Genomic DNA, 15,858 nt, shown 5'->3' on the forward strand with positions numbered 1-15,858 from the left:
GACGGATTGTGTCCTATCGGACTGTTTTGTCGGATATTCCAACTGTGTGTGGTCTCCATCGGACTGTTTCCGTCGGAATATCTGACGGACCAACTTTTCCAACTTGCCGGTAAAATTTTCTGACAAAATGCTCCTATCGGACATACTCTGATCATGTGTAGCCTACTCAGACGCACAAAGTGCCACGCATGCTCAGATCAAATTCCTAGACCAAAGCTATTGGCTACTAGCCTGAACGTAGTCCCGTTGTAACGAAATAACGTCATCACGTTATGTACAATCGGATTTTCCGACAACTTAGTCCAACCGTGTGTATGCAACATCACTTCCGGACCTCTTCTGGAATTATTCCGACGGATTTGGTTGTCGGAATCTCCGACCGTGTGTACAAGGGCTAAGCCCTTGTACACACGGTCGGACACTCCGACAACAAAATCTGTCGGATTTTGTCCGAAACTTGTGTTGCATACACACAGTCGGACAAAGTTGTTGGAAAATCCGATCGTTCAGAACGTGGTGACGTTATTTCTTTACGACGGGACTACGTTCAGGCTAGTAGCCAATAGCTTTGGTCTAGGAATTTGATCTGAGCATGCGTGGCACTTTGTCGGATCGGAATTCTCTACAAACGATAGGAGAAAGTCCCATCGGACCATGTTGTCAGAAAATTTTATAGCCCAGCTCTAAAACTTTGTCGGTCAGATATTCCAACGGAAACAGTCTGATGGAGCCCACACACGGTCGGATTATCCGATAACACGGTCCGATCGGACATTTTCTGTCAGAATGTCTGACCGTGTGTACAAGGGCTAACAATGGCCAAAAAGACCTAGCTTCTAATAATTCTCAGGAATGCTCATTACCAAGGGAACAGAGTGCACCCTACCCATGCACAGCTAGCACCCGTCCGCCAAATTGGAAATACATTTTCTGTCCTTTGCTGTTCATGACCACCCTAATCTTTTTGCTAAATGTTCCATTTTATAAAATAATTGATTAATAAAGCGAGCTACTATTTCCATCCACTAACAATAACCATTATGAGGTTCCTCAAAGATATAAAATTCCAGCAGGATAAAACTAGTGGACATTCACCACCTTAAATAGCTTTACCTCCCTGCACTCCCCCCTCCCCCAAAAGGCAAAGTAGAAAAGCATTTTTGAATTTTTTACATTTTTTACTTTTACATTTTTTTTTGTCTGGCCCCATCACCAGAGACGAGAATGATGTGCCCTTGCTCCCGTAGCCTCCTGGGATATTCCCATCATCCACCCCAGGAGGCTGCATAAGGAGGCACTGTCAGGTGCCGAAGAGCAGACCTGTCATTGGGGGCCAGGCTACAAGAACCTGGAAGAAACAGCAGCCCCTGATGACGTCAGTGAAGAAGATTGGTAAGAAAGGGGAAAAAGGGGAAAAAGAGGGACAATGGGACTTGTATGAAACAAAACACTTGGATACGTAGGTTACCCCCACTCACGTGTGGATCCCACTCTACATATTGGCCTGCCTGCCTGTCATGGATGTCACCTCCACTCCCGGGGGGGTGTTTCCTCACCTCTTAGTGCCTCCACTCAATATCACCATTACTATTATCTTCGAATTTTATTCTCTACACATAGGTAAGAGTTGCTAGGACATTAGTTGTTGTTCCCTCTCTGCCTTCTATAATCAATTACCATTGATTATTAATCTATTATCTACCATAGGTACTCCCAATGTATAGCTGCTCCTGATGAGTGGAAACTATCGACGAAACGCGTCTAGGTTTTCCTATTGGATGTTATGCCACAATAACCATGTGTTTATTATGGGTTTGATTTGTTTGAATCATCAATCAAGTTTATATTGGTTACTATTTGTATATACTTGTGAGTGTTCATTACCAATCATGTGTAACAATGCTACTATATTATGAATTTTATTGTGCCATGTATTTACCATGCCTTATAATTCTGCCAATTGCATATTGATATACTATTAATGTTATCTATTGCACTACACTCTTTTGTGTTTATAATAAACTATTCTGATCATATTGATTGATTCAATCTACCCAAGTGTTTTGTTTCATATAAAGTCCCATTGCCCCCCTTCCCCCCCCCCTTTTCCCCTTTCTTACCAATTAATTAGGGATGGAGACCTGGGTACTGTATAGTCATGGCTCATATAAAGTCCCACCGATATTTCTCTTTAAATCAGCGATGAAAATGGCAACGTGGGACAAGGGCTGTGGCACCGGAGCAGCACCGGACAGTACTGGATTTGCTGCAAAGGTTGAGCATGCTGTGCGGAGGTGCCGTGGCAGTAAACAATCCAGGCCAGATGTAGTAACAGAACTCTATTGTAGTTAAAGTTCAAACACGCACAACTACCCGTCCGGGTGCACTCACAGGATATTGCAGCAAACCGTGTAACAGCAGGTCTCGGATGCTCAAACAGCATCTGTGCCGTGGTATAGAATGCGGCCTGGCCTGTCTGTGCCAAAACGGGGAGGTTTCCAGGAACCAGGAAAGTCTTTCCCTACCCGTCTGGAACCTCTCCCTACCGCTAACACTGTCTCTGTCAGATGGGTGACCCTTCCCTACACTACACACACGCGTAATCCGCATCAAGAGCCTGGGGGTCAGGGCCCTAAATAGGCTCTGCCTCACCCAAAATAGTGGCCAGAGTCACATGGGGTGGCAGCATCCAATCTGATAAAACAGGAAACCATAGAGGATCCATGTTCCTCTTGACTTCTCCTCCAATAATGCTGCAATGCCACCTGCATAGGGGAAAATAGACTGCACCTGCCTACAATGTGAATCAAAGACAACCCAGCATAACCGGTAAGGAGGTTAAAAAAAAAAAATAGGCTTACTGTATTATACTCCTGGTTGCTGTGAGTTATAGCACAAGTGGTGCTCTTACCTGTGTATAAGCAGCAACGTATGAGTGTGACCCATCAAACAAAAACAGGCTGTCTGGAGCCTGGGAACTGTCCCGTTGGGTTTGCAACTGTGAACACATTTCAAAGGCCACACAGGCTCCAAAGGAGTACCCAGCGATCCAGTAAGGCCCCTCCGTCTGCACTTGCTTTATGCATTGTATGTAGTACTCTGCCAGATTCTGAATACTGTCCAAGGGAGCCGCTGCAAAACATAACATCATATTAAAGTGCAGTTCCAGCCAAATTAATTTTTTTAGCTTTGACTATAAAAAGGTCTCAGGCTAGACATGTGTATGACGAAAACATTTTTGTTTTTTTTATTTTGATTTGCTTATCTAGCTATTTAGTTTTGCTAAATTCAGTTGATTTGTTCAATTCCTATTCGAGATCCATATTCGGAATTAGTTTTATGTCTTTTTCTAATTTTCTTCGAATCTACCGTTTTTTTCGGGTTCGAAGCGTTCGAATCGATAAATTGGTTGAATTAAAATCTTTCGAATTTTTTTATTTTTTTTTTATCTATTCGAATGTGGCAAAGTGAACAAAAGGAAAATTATTATCAAATCAGTACAACGATTTAACCACCTAAGGACTGGAAGGATTTGCCCCCTTAATGACCGGGCCATTTTTTGCGATACGACACTGCGTCATTTTAACTGACAATTGCGCGTTGTACACAAACAAAATTGACGTCCTTTTTTTCCCCACAAGTAAAGCTTTATTTTGGTGGTATTTTATGTTTTTTATTTTTTGTGCGACAAACGAAGAGCGTCAATTTTGAAAAAACAAAACAAAAACAATGTTTTTTTACTTTTTGCTAAAATATATATCCAAAAAAAGAAATAAAAAAAGGGTATTCATTAGTTTAGGCCGATATATATTCTTCTACATTTTTTTGGTAAAAAAAAAAAAAAAAACACGAATAAATAAATAAATAAAAATCGCAATAGACGTATATTGATAGGTTTGAGCAAATGTTATTTTTATGTTTTTTTTATTGTTTTTACTGGTAATGGCGGCGATTTGCAATTTTTAGCGGGGCTGCTACATTGCGGTGGACAAATCTGACCCCAAATGACACTTTGAGGACCAGTGACATTATTGCATTGATCAGTGCTATAAAAATACACTGATCAATGTAAAAATGACACTGGCATGGAAGGGGTTAACACTAGGGGGCGATCAAGGGGTTGTGTTCCCTAGGTGTGTTCTAACTGTAGGGGGGATGGGCTGCCAGGGACATGACAGAGATCACTGTTCCCGATCACTGGGAACAGTAGATCTCCATCATGTCTCCTGTCAGAATGGGGATCAGTCTTGTTTACAAAGGCAAATCCCCATTATGCCTGTGTACTAGGTGATCGCGGGTCGCCGGCGGACATAGAGCCTGCCCGACCCGCAGGCACTCTCCTGCAGCTTGCACGAGAGCATGCTGCTGGCGGCACATGCCCACCACTGTAAGAGCTAATGTATAATGACAGCAGTTCACGCAGGAGAGCCGACCTGCCACAGTACAACTGCGGCGGGCGGTCGTTAAATGGTAAAATCACCTTTGGCTTAAAAAAAAAAGAAAAAAAAAAAAAAAAGCATTATTTCGAAATGGTGCTCTAATAACACACACGGTATTTGACTTGACTTAAAGGGGTTGTAAAGTAAAAATTTTTATTTTTTTAAAATAACAAACATGTCATACTTACCTCCACTGTGCAGCTCGTTTTGCACAGAGTGGCCCCGAACCTGGTCTTCTGGGGTCCCTCGGCGGCTGTCTCTGCTTCCTCCCGCAGGTGCTTCTCACGTTAATGCGAGCTCCCTCGCATTGGTGAGAAGCACTGCGGGCGCGCTCCCGTGATACAGCGGGCGGCTATAGCCGCCCGCTGTATCACATGGCCCCGCCCCCCGGCGCGCTGCGTCATTGGATGTGATTGACAGCAGCGCGAGCCAATGGCTGCGCTGCTTTCAATCCATCCACTCCAGCCAATCAGCGGCCAGGCTGAGCGGCGAAGAGGATGGCGGGGGCGAGCGCGGGATTTTCGAGGGGTCAGGTAAGTAAAACGGGGGGACTGGGGGCGCCAGCAGTGTGAGATGTTTTTTCACCTTAATGCATAGAATGCATTAAGGTGAAAAAACATTTACCTTTACAACCCCTTTAATTTCTTAGATTTTCAAATTCGACTGGAATTTGATGTAAAATTCTATTCGAATTTCAGAAATTCGAACAAATTTTGTTTTGTTATTCCGAGCTTTCTGTAAACTTTGTTTATATCGTAATTTGGGTATTCAGATATATACGAATCTCCGCATAAGGAAAAATTAGTCAGAAGAATTATTCAAAACGAAACAAACCAAACCGCACAGGCTTTAGTGGTATTCAGGGCTCCAATACAGAAATATTTCCAGTCTTTGTGACAATGGTTTTACCAACACTTCAAAGAAGAATTATAAATGACCAAGCATAGCGCGGTCTTAGCCCTTGTACACACGGTCGGAGATTCTGACTACCAAATCCGTCGGAGTAATTCCGACGGAATAATTCCGGAAGAGGTCCGGAAGTGATGTTGCATACACACAGTCGAAATAAGTTGTCGGAAAATCCGATTGTACATAACGTGATGACGTTATTTCGTTAGACGGGACTACGTTCAGGCTAGTAGCCAATAGCTTTGGTCTAGGAAGTTGATCTGAGCATGCGTGGCACTTCGGAGTAGGCTACACATGATCGGAGTATGTCCGATAGGAGCATTTTGTCAGAAAATTTTACCGGCAAGTTGGAAAACTTGGTCCGTCGGATATTCCGACGGAAACAGTCCGATGCAGACCACACACAGTCGGAATATCCGACAAAACGGTCCGATAGGAAACATTCCGTCGGAATCTCCGACCGTGTGTACAAGGTCTAAGAGCTTAGCATTTTTTTAACTTAAATATTGACACTTTGGCTAAATGGATTGGATTTCACCGCAGCTCTTTTTTTGGGCGATGATTACCTCTTGTACACTGCAGGCCATAGCAGGAGATGTTGAGTTTGGAAGCCAGGCTCTGGAATGCGGAAATGGATCCTTCGATGGGGTGCACCAAGAAAAGGTGTCGGTCATTACTCTGAACGTCATTTATCTTAGTGACGGTGGAGGCGTCGGGATTTACCAGGAGGTTGTTCAGATCCAGAAAACTAAGATCTGGTAGTGCAGAGCTTTTCTGAGAGGGCTTGGATTCTACAAGGAAAATGTAAAAAATAATTAATTAGGCACAAAACGTTTTTTATTTTATTTTTTACGCATTTTTCTTGTTCAGTATTTTCAAGTGTCCAACCCTTCTTAAATTATTTTACTCCATTCCTTTTTCTTTTTTGATGCTCTGATTCAACACCATTAAATGGTCACCCTGCCCTAAACTAATATTTCAGTTTCCGGATGACACCAAAGACAAGTATTGTGTTGTAAATGGTCTAATCTCAATCTCTAGTCCCCAGGTTTTTGCACCTGCTGTGACCAATATGAAGAGATTCTGTTCACCTTATATTACATTTTATTTTATTTTAGAAGACTATGACAGGAGGAATAAGAACACAGAAAAAAATTGTAGAAGCAGATTTACGTAGTTCTGCAATGATAAATGTGCATATTTTTTTTGAAAATAACAGATTATTGGGGTCTAATGTATTTCATTTTGACAATAAAAAAATAAATAAAAAAAAAAGAAGAAAAAAAAAAGAGGAAAAGTACAAAATATATATTTTTTCAGGAAACAAAGAACTTAGAAACCTACAAATGCATCTTCCTTTAAAGTTGTTAATTATGGTTGTATTTACTTGTCATATAATTCATAGTTTTATTTATTTTTTTGGCCAAAGTAATATGTAACTCAGGGTCAGTCCACCTAAAACTGATACCGGTATTTGGTAGATGCTGGAGAATTACACTACCAGACAGGGACATCTACCCTTTGGGAGGTCTATGGCTGAGATCCCTTGGTTTGCATAATCGTACATACTTCCTGAAGGGCTCCTACCATTATGAGGGGCTTCCACCATCCCTACTGGATATGTTAAAAAAAAAAGAAGAAAACAGAAAGAAACATAGAATAGAGAAGGCAGAAAAAGACGAAATCTCCCATCAAAATTGCCTCCCGTCTTCTGCATGTTTTTTTACCTATTTGTCCGAGTATAGGGCTATGTTTGTCCAAAGCATGTTTAAATTACTTACTGTTGATTGACTTACTAGCTCCGATGGGAGTCTGTTCCTAGCATCAACTACTCTTTCAGTAAAATACAATTCCAGGGTTGGTTTGCTCTTGATAGTTTGAAGTCATGTCCTGTGTTCTTAATCTTGGCTAGATTGAAAATACTGCCCTCTTGGACCCCATTTACACCCTTTATGTATTTGTAGGATTTAGTCATGTCTGTCTTTTCTCTTCTTTCCTTAGGACTCTACATAATAAAGTAGAACTATAGGCAAAACTCCTCCTCCCCCCCCCATTTTGGATAGAGGAAGGCAAGGTTATAACCCCTGTTGGTTTGCCATCTGTGCCCCATTGGGGACATTTAGCTTAATTTCTTGTCCCATAGCCAAAACAGGAAGTGAGAGGAAATCCCTACCAGTTAAGGGAATCCCTTGAGGACCATTGGGCTACCAGAACTAGCACCCCCATTGGAACCCAACATTTCCTTTTACCTTCAATGATAATGGTAAACAGGTCAAATTGAGAGGGTGAATCTCCCTAACGGGGGCACAGACAGCAATAAAAACTGACAGGTGTTCTAATCCCTCTTCACTCTATCCAAAACTAAAGAAAATGTTTTGCCTTCAGGTAAACTTTAAGTCCCTGCACTTTTCCTGATATGCATTATCCCTCAGATCTTTTCTGTTGCCTTTGGACTCGTTCCATCTTATAAATATCTTTTTGTATTTATGTACTTCAGAACTGGACACAGTATTCTGAAATTAAGTTTAACTAAAGATATTATATATATATATATATATATATATATATATATATATATATATATATATATATATATATATATATATATATATATATATATAATATGAACTAGGATCTCTTTCTTACTGTTGATCCATCTAGTGATATCTAAAGATCTATATATAGAGGAATCAGGACTTTCTTACTCCTGATTGGATCCTTTTAATGGTATAAAGATCTATATAGAGCAATAATGGCGAACCTTGGCACCCCAGCATGGGAAGGGGAAAGATCTGTTGGTGAATGTCTTACTGAAGGGGTCATGATTTGATTTCATGACAATTCAGAAATCATCTTAACTTTCGCGTCATCTTTATTCATTCCTGTTGTGGAGTTGGTGGTGAATAATCGAGTATCGCTGGCATAGGTTCCGGGACCATTTACCAGTGGCTGTACTCTAGATACACCCCCCTCTATGGCTTTACCGGATGATCTGTCTGTCCATATCCCCATGATTCTGGAGCCCTTACTCTTACGCAAATATTTTTCGAATACACAGTGCTTATTGTGCCTGATAACAATTATACCTCCTGAAGAAGCCAATTATCAAGGTGAAACATGTAGAGATGAAATCAGTCAGCACATGTATTAGTACTGTAACATTTACTCGTTGTATGTCTGTTTTTATTGTTTGAATACATTTCTACTTTTATAAAAATTATTTTGTTCTAATTTGGCACCTTAAATATCCCAATCACCCTTTTCAAATTTCTTAAATATTTTCTAAGGGATGTGGTGCTATATTCTCTAGTTGATGAGCAAAATACCGTCTCTCCTTGGCACCCCAGGTGTTTTGAAACCACATTTTCCATGATGCTCATGCACTCTGCAGTGTAGTAGAGCATCATGGGAAATGTAGTTTGAAAACATCTGAAGGTGCCAAGGTTCGCCGTCACTGATATAGATGAATCAGAACCTCCTTTTTCCTCCTGGTGATCCCTCTAGTGATAACTAAAGATTTATATAGTGGAATCAAGACCTTGTTTCTCCTGCTGATGATTCTTCTAATGATAATTAAAGGTCTTTATAGGAGAATAAGAACCTCCTTGCACTGGCTGGTGATCCATCTATCTATATTATTTCAAATGTAATAGGAGAAGCTGGAACACCCAAAACTCCCAGGTGGACAGGAACAGACTTGGGAATTATGGCAGAGAGGTCTCATTGTGTAACCATTTAAGAAGCCAGAAGCTGGGTCAGCTTATCAGGCTCCCTCTACAAAAAACAAAACAAAAAACACCTTTGCGTAACCCCAACCCTTTAAAGAGGGGGCCATTTACCCCCAGATAGACAACAGCACATTTCTTTCTAGCTATATATAGAGTATGTTGATTGATGAAAATGTATCCTCATTTCTTAAAGCCAATTTTACAGTATATCTCCCAAAAAATCCCAATGTAACCACAAAAAAGCACTGGTGACAAAGCTGCATCCTGAGAAGGCTACGTCACCAGTGCTTTCCAGGGAGATTTCGTAGCCAAATGTGAAAGCTCACGAGATCTCGGGAACACGTTTAGTTAAATGATGAGTTTACTTCCTCTTTCATTCCCTGCAAAGGTAAAGCATAATGGACTACTATGCATCGCATAGTAGTCCATTATGTGTCACTTACCTGACACAGGAGCCAGCGAAGTCACCGCTGTCCCCTGTAGTCCGGCGCATCCATCTTCTCGGTGAGGTCTCGCAGCTCCGCCGCTGTCAATCGGCGAAGCCGCGATGACGTCACTCCCGCGCATGCGCACGGGAGCCGACACGTGCGGCAACTCCGTCGCTGAGAATGCCTCGCACAGTGCGCCTGCGCGCCGCTGTCTACGGTGCCTGTCTTCGAGCAAATATCTCCTAAACCGTGTAGGTTTAGGAGATATTTCTTGGACCTACAGGTAAGCCTTAATCTAGGCTTACCTGTAGGTCAAAGTGTGTTGTAAGGGTTTACAACCACTTTAAACAAACACAAACCATGATAGATCTTATAAAATCAAATGCACAGACCTCACTGGTGGGTCAGCCCGAGAACAAGAAGGAAGAAGTTGGCTACTATTAAATAACTGCAGACTTGTATTTTCTCACCTTCAACACTTCCAGATTTGGAAGAGAGCTCACGCAGTTTGTTAATCGTTAATTGTCTAACTTCCCTCATTGCCATGACAATATCATAATCCCGTTCCAGCGTCTGGCGAACCTCCACACCCATTAGGGAGTCCAGACCCAGGTCAGCCAAGGTGGTGTTAGGATTCAAACTGCTCACATCCCGGACACCTGACAGAAAGATCAGGAAAAGAACAATACATTTAGATTACAAAAATGACAAAATTTACCCCAATTGGTAAAGGACCCACTGGATTACGACTTCTGCTAGCCTGACTAGTGGTGGCCATACAATCGGACTGTTTAAAACAGTGTCGGGACAAAGTCTGACCATGGCCACCTCTTCTGCCCAACCCTGAACTGACCCCCAAGTTGTTGCATCAATCTCCTTCTCACCTGATATCCCACTCAGTTTAATTTTGGATGGCTTCTCCTTTACTGCCCAGGAGGCACCAAAAGCTGATGTTGGGTCATCACTATGCCTTTTCATGGAGGTGAACTGAAGCTTGGATGAAAATATTCCGTCCTCCCCAACTCTACCAAAGCTGTCAGTCTTCTGTGGTTGGCTGATGTGACCGTTCACACCATATAGATGGGAAGATTGTTAGTAAAAACCATGTATCATGGGATAGTATCTACATTTGTATGGTAGCCTTAGGTATCTGACACCCATTGAACAGAAACAGTTCACATTTTTGCTCAGTACCATTAGACATGAAGACAATAGCTTCGTATGAAAAGCCATATTTCCACCGTTGACCCCCTCCCTTGGTTTCTCAGAATGGTTGTTTAGAAAGTTGAATAAATTATGTAGGAGCTCTGTACTTCTTCTATAATATCCTTACCCAATATGTGAGCCACGGCTTCCACCAAATCTTGTTGACCAGCTCCTTTGGCTTTGACAGAGATGGTTTTCTCAGCCAGGACAAAGCTGGACATAACGGGGTGAGGCTGGTTCAGGAACTGGTCTAGAACCTCCAGGCAAGCGCTTATCCGCTGAGGCAATGTCCCTCCTATCACTGTATCGTTATTTCCCATGGTCTCCAGAACTACTCCTACATCGCCGATGGCTCCCCACTGTATTGCCAAGCCTACAAAAAAAAAAATTAACCAGACCAAGATTAAGCACTAGAAAATGAGCATTAAAACATTACTGGTAGGTGTCGGGGAGAACTTCAGGGAAAGAGTTGAAGTGACCCTTTTCCTAGTACCAATACCATGCATGGCCTCTGAAGTCTTGTATGGACACTCCAACTGAGAAGCAACTGTAATGATTTGGGGGGGGGGGCAAATTTATTTGATTTTTTTAAAGTTTATATTTTGTTTAAATGGTTTTTTTACTGTCTGATTTTTTGTTTTCCTAATAATAAAAAAATAATAATAATACATTTGTATGTTCATCCATGATGCAGGATTATAGGATTTCTAAAGTGAAACTCCCCTGCCCTCTACCTATCTATTATAGTGCAAGTGCTTCCACTGTGGAGACTCTCAAAATTCAGAGTTAGGACTACAGAAAACAGGGTGCCTTGACAGTGCCTGTAGCCAGGGGCGGACTGACCATTCAGGCGCTCGGGCAGTGCCCGAGGGCCCCATGCCACTAAGGGGCCCCATCAGGGTTGCCAGCCTCAATAAAACCAGGGACAGTATGTAAAAATCTGTGTTTTTTTAAAAATCCCAAGATTATAGCTGCTCCAGTACCTTTTCAGTGTGTGTATGTGTATTCTGTGTGGGTATACTGTGTGTGTGTGTATATTGTGTGTCTGTGTGTGTATACTGTATGTGTGTGTCCCCATAATCTATTGCCTGGGGGCCCCATAATCTCCTATTGCCCGGGGGCCCCATAATCTTCTCCTATTGTCCGGGGACCCCATAATCTCCTATTGCCCTGGGACCCCATGAGTTGTCAGTCCGCCCCTGCCTGTAGTTTACGCAAGTATTTGGAAATGGGTGCAAACTAAACCCCTGTTTTAACGCATAATGTTAGACAGGATAATTTGGCTGGTTGCAGGCTAGTCGGTAAGTCGAGCTTGGATATTTTTTTGGTTTTGTTTGACATGCATCGCCCTTCCAGTGCGCCTTGCTCTAAAAGTCCAGCTATAGGTGGGGCAGTGCCCATTTGTTTGTACTTTCTAAAGAGAAAGCCTTTCATTCTTTTTAATGTGTTTACATTTTTAATGGAGTGTTTTTACAAACTAGGCCAGAGGGGGAAGGAGGCACTGCTGCACTTTGCTGTGTCTTAGCTTAAGCTATTGAACCCCGTGAACAACTGTTTTTTTTTTTTTTACAGCGGATATAAATAAAAAGCTTGAAAAGTAACAGGATATGGGAACTATGGGATAGGATGGAGGCTTCCAAACCCAGCTGACTCAGGGTAGATACCCCTCCCAGGCGGTGCGGGGGCTCTGGGTCGGGTGGGTGTCCTTTACTCTCTTACTCTTTATCTATCACTTTTTCTTCCTCTTGTTTTGTTTTTGTCTCCTTCAGCTTTCTTGTTCTTACCTACTTTTCTCCACTCACCCCCCCCCCCCCCCCCCACCCTGTCAGTCTCGGTCACATAATCAATTAATGTTTGGAACAGCGGTAATATTCTGGTCTTGATTCTCACCTTAAACATGCCTATGTGGTTATGTAATGTTTCTGTTTTTCTCTCCCAGTTCCTATTTCACAATGCACTGGCTCCTGTAGCCGGGACTACATTTCTCTACAGGTGAAATGATGTATAGGCGGACTATTTGTTATATACCACAAACCACGCTGTATGACTTTACATGTGACACCCTATTATTACTTATTGTCTCCTTTAATTTCCTTGTATCTCTGTTGAAAATTGGAAATTTAATAAAATGTCAGTTTTAAAAAAAAAAGCTTGAAAAGGTGTCTAGAACTCCGTCTACTACTTGGGTATGACATAACAAAATATTCATAATTTTCAAAATGAAAAAAAAAAAAAGATAAAATATATTTTTGAAACTTCAAATTTTATTTTGCAGTCTTTTACCATCTTAAATAAAGAAGAGGAATAGGTTCTAGGGTACTACACATTCCCTTTGAAGTGTATTTGCTTAGTATAAAGGGAGGCCAGCTTTCAGACGCTTAGGCCGTGGCTAAAGAGAATGGAACTGGCACTATTCTGTATTGCATCCTGTACAGTTTACAGTTTAGCATGTCTCGGGCAGGGCGATATATCCTGAATCTACTGATACATTTTCTATAACAGGTTCCCATACCTGGCAAATTGTCCCGACGCCGCTTTTCACAAATCCGCTCCATGGTTGAGTTGGCAAATCCATAATTGCTCTGACCAGCGTTTCCTCGCCCGCAGCTTACAGAGGAAAACACCACAAAGTGATCGAGCTCCAGACACTTCTCGCGGCTTACGCTGTAAAAAAAAAAAAAAAAAAAAAAAATTATTAAAAAAACAAAAACAAAAAAAAAAAACAGTTAAATCAGTGAAGATACAGTGCTGCGAAAAAGCATGTGCCCCCTTCCTAATTTTTTATTTTTTTGCATATTTCTCACACCTAAATGATTCAGACTAAACAAATGTTATTATTAAACAAAGATACCGTATTTATCGGCGTATAACACGCACTTTTTTCCCCCTAAAATCAGGGGGAAATTGGGGGTGCGTGTTATACGCTGATCCCCCGCTGCTGCTAGGGCTTTCTGCCGTTATCGGCGGCTTCCGTGTATTTTCGGCCGCACTCGGCCGTTCTCGGCTATCTTCGGCCATTCTCGGCTATCTTCGGCCGCACTCGGTCGTTCTCAGCAGCTTTCATTAAGCCGAAAGCCACCGAGAACGGCCGAAAATAGCCGAGAAGGGCCGAAAATACCTGAAAGCCGCCGAGAATGGCTGAGAACTACTAGACTTGTGCACAACGGAAACTTTCGTTTAGTTTCGGTTCGTTTTCATTTGTAAAATACATCATTTCGTTCTGTTATATTCGTTATGTTACATTAAAGCGGTAGTAAACCCGCTATTTTTTTTTTTAACACCTGCAAAGCAAAAGGCATAATGAGCTAGTATGCACCGCATACTAGCTCATTATGAAATACTTACCTTAGAACGAGGCCCCGACATCTGGCACGACATCTGGGAGTGACGATATCGCGGCTCCGGCCACTCACAGCGCCGGAGCCGCAATACCCGGAAGAAACGCCGAGGGAGCATGTCAGCTCCCTCGGCGTTTCTTCCGGGTATTGCGGCTCCGGCGCTGTGAGTGGCCGGAGCCGCGATATCATCACTCCCGCGCATGCGCGCGGGAGATTTCATTCCGGCCGGCCGGACACTGCCGGATTTTCAGGCCGAGAATCCCCTCGTGCGCATGCGCCGCTGCAGTCAGCGGCGCATACCGAGGGGAATATCTCCTAAACCGTACAGGTTTAGGAGATATTTTTTTTACCTACAGGTAAGCCTTATTATAGGCTTTCCTGTAGGTAAAAGTTAAAAAAAAGAGTATACAACCACTTTAATACGTTTTCGGGTTAATTTGTTATTATTCGTAGAGTGTCGAATTCATTCGTTCGTATTCATTGAAATTCGTTATTTATGTATGTATAGACATTCGTGATAATGATTCGTAGTTTGGAAAGTCGTTTGTTTATTGAATCTTTTAACACACACAATGACAACGTCTCTTCTCCTCGGCTCTCCTCGGCTCAAATACAATACAACACCCTTATCACTCAGTTCTCAGGAATGCACTTTGCCAGTAATCCAACCTCCGGCACAAAATTAATTAGCTGATTGGACTATAAGATTTACTTTGAGCTGACCTTTTGTTTCATTAGATCTTTAAAGAATTACCGAATCATGTCGAATTCATTCGTTATATTTCTTTCGTATTCGTTGTTATTCATTATTTTTTTATTCGGACATTCGGATGCATCCGAATGTCCGAAAGATGCAAAATTCGGCCGAATTACAATTCGTTACGAAATGAATTGCACAAGCCTAAGAACTACCGACGCCATTTTTAAACGGCAAATGACTAACAAGGCTGCAAATGCAAGGCTGCATACGACTGACAAGGCTGCAAATGACACTGACAAGGCTGCATTGATGGGCATTTGAATGTAAGTTTTTTTCCTTAAACTTCCTTTGGTTAATTTTTACTTGAGTTTGGTGATTGGCAAGAATCATTGATATTGCATAAACTATTATACAGATTCTATTCATAATTATAATATTAAAGAACATTCTAAGTACATTGAGCAGGAAAAGTTATGTGTATTTTTATTGAGCAAATATTTTCTGTTATTATATCTTAACTTTTTAATGGTGATTTCACATTTTTTGCCAGCTTTATGGACAATGTTTCTGGTTATTGTATTTGTAGATTGGCCAAACTATCACGTGACCTACAAAATCAGTCCAGCCATCTTTTTAGTCCCGTTCTCTCAGAAAATGTATGGTTTGCAGGGGGAGAATGGGGAATTTTTAACAAACTCTGAGAACCTTAACCACTTGGGGACCGCCCACCGGGGATGTACGTGATTTTTTTGAAGAGGGATATCTCGGTAACGGCAGCAGCTGCTGCCACAACCGAGATGTCCATCTCTTCAGGCGGCGGTCCTCTGTACGATAACGGTGGTCTCCGCGGCGGATTCGCCGCGAGATCACCGCTATCGGCGGCGGGAGAGGTGCTCCCCCCCCTCCTGCCGCCCTCCCGCACCTTCCGCCGCTTACCGGAGCCGTCGGTAGCGGCGGAGGCGATCGGGTCCTTCCATCTGCTGGGCATAGAGACAAGTGAGGCTAAGATGGCCCCCACTCGTCTCTATACCATAGCAGGGCAGAAGCTACGTCAAAACGTCACATCCGCCCATACCTCTTAAAGGTATATTTTTTTTTAAATGTCAGATT

At 42.2% G+C, this 15,858-nt stretch overlaps 1 protein-coding gene across 1 annotated transcript in view; it reads right to left on the reverse strand.

Moving 5' to 3' along the window:
* FASN (fatty acid synthase) overlaps positions 1 to 15,858 on the reverse strand; it is a 141,794-nt gene that overhangs the window by 12,231 nt on the left and 113,705 nt on the right. The window contains exons 36-40 of the mRNA XM_077458876.1: positions 13,223 to 13,374; positions 10,838 to 11,083; positions 9,975 to 10,163; positions 5,915 to 6,139; positions 2,912 to 3,132 (exon numbers count right to left, since the gene is read on the reverse strand). Of these exons, the coding sequence (XP_077315002.1) occupies positions 2,912 to 3,132; positions 5,915 to 6,139; positions 9,975 to 10,163; positions 10,838 to 11,083; positions 13,223 to 13,374 (1,033 nt within the window). The remainder of the gene's footprint in view (positions 1 to 2,911; positions 3,133 to 5,914; positions 6,140 to 9,974; positions 10,164 to 10,837; positions 11,084 to 13,222; positions 13,375 to 15,858) is intronic.

Source organism: Lithobates pipiens, unplaced genomic scaffold (genome assembly GCF_037356315.1).
Source record: "Lithobates pipiens isolate NorthernLeopardFrog02 unplaced genomic scaffold, aLitPip1_a1.2 Scaffold_28, whole genome shotgun sequence".
NCBI lineage: Eukaryota > Metazoa > Chordata > Amphibia > Anura > Ranidae > Lithobates > Lithobates pipiens.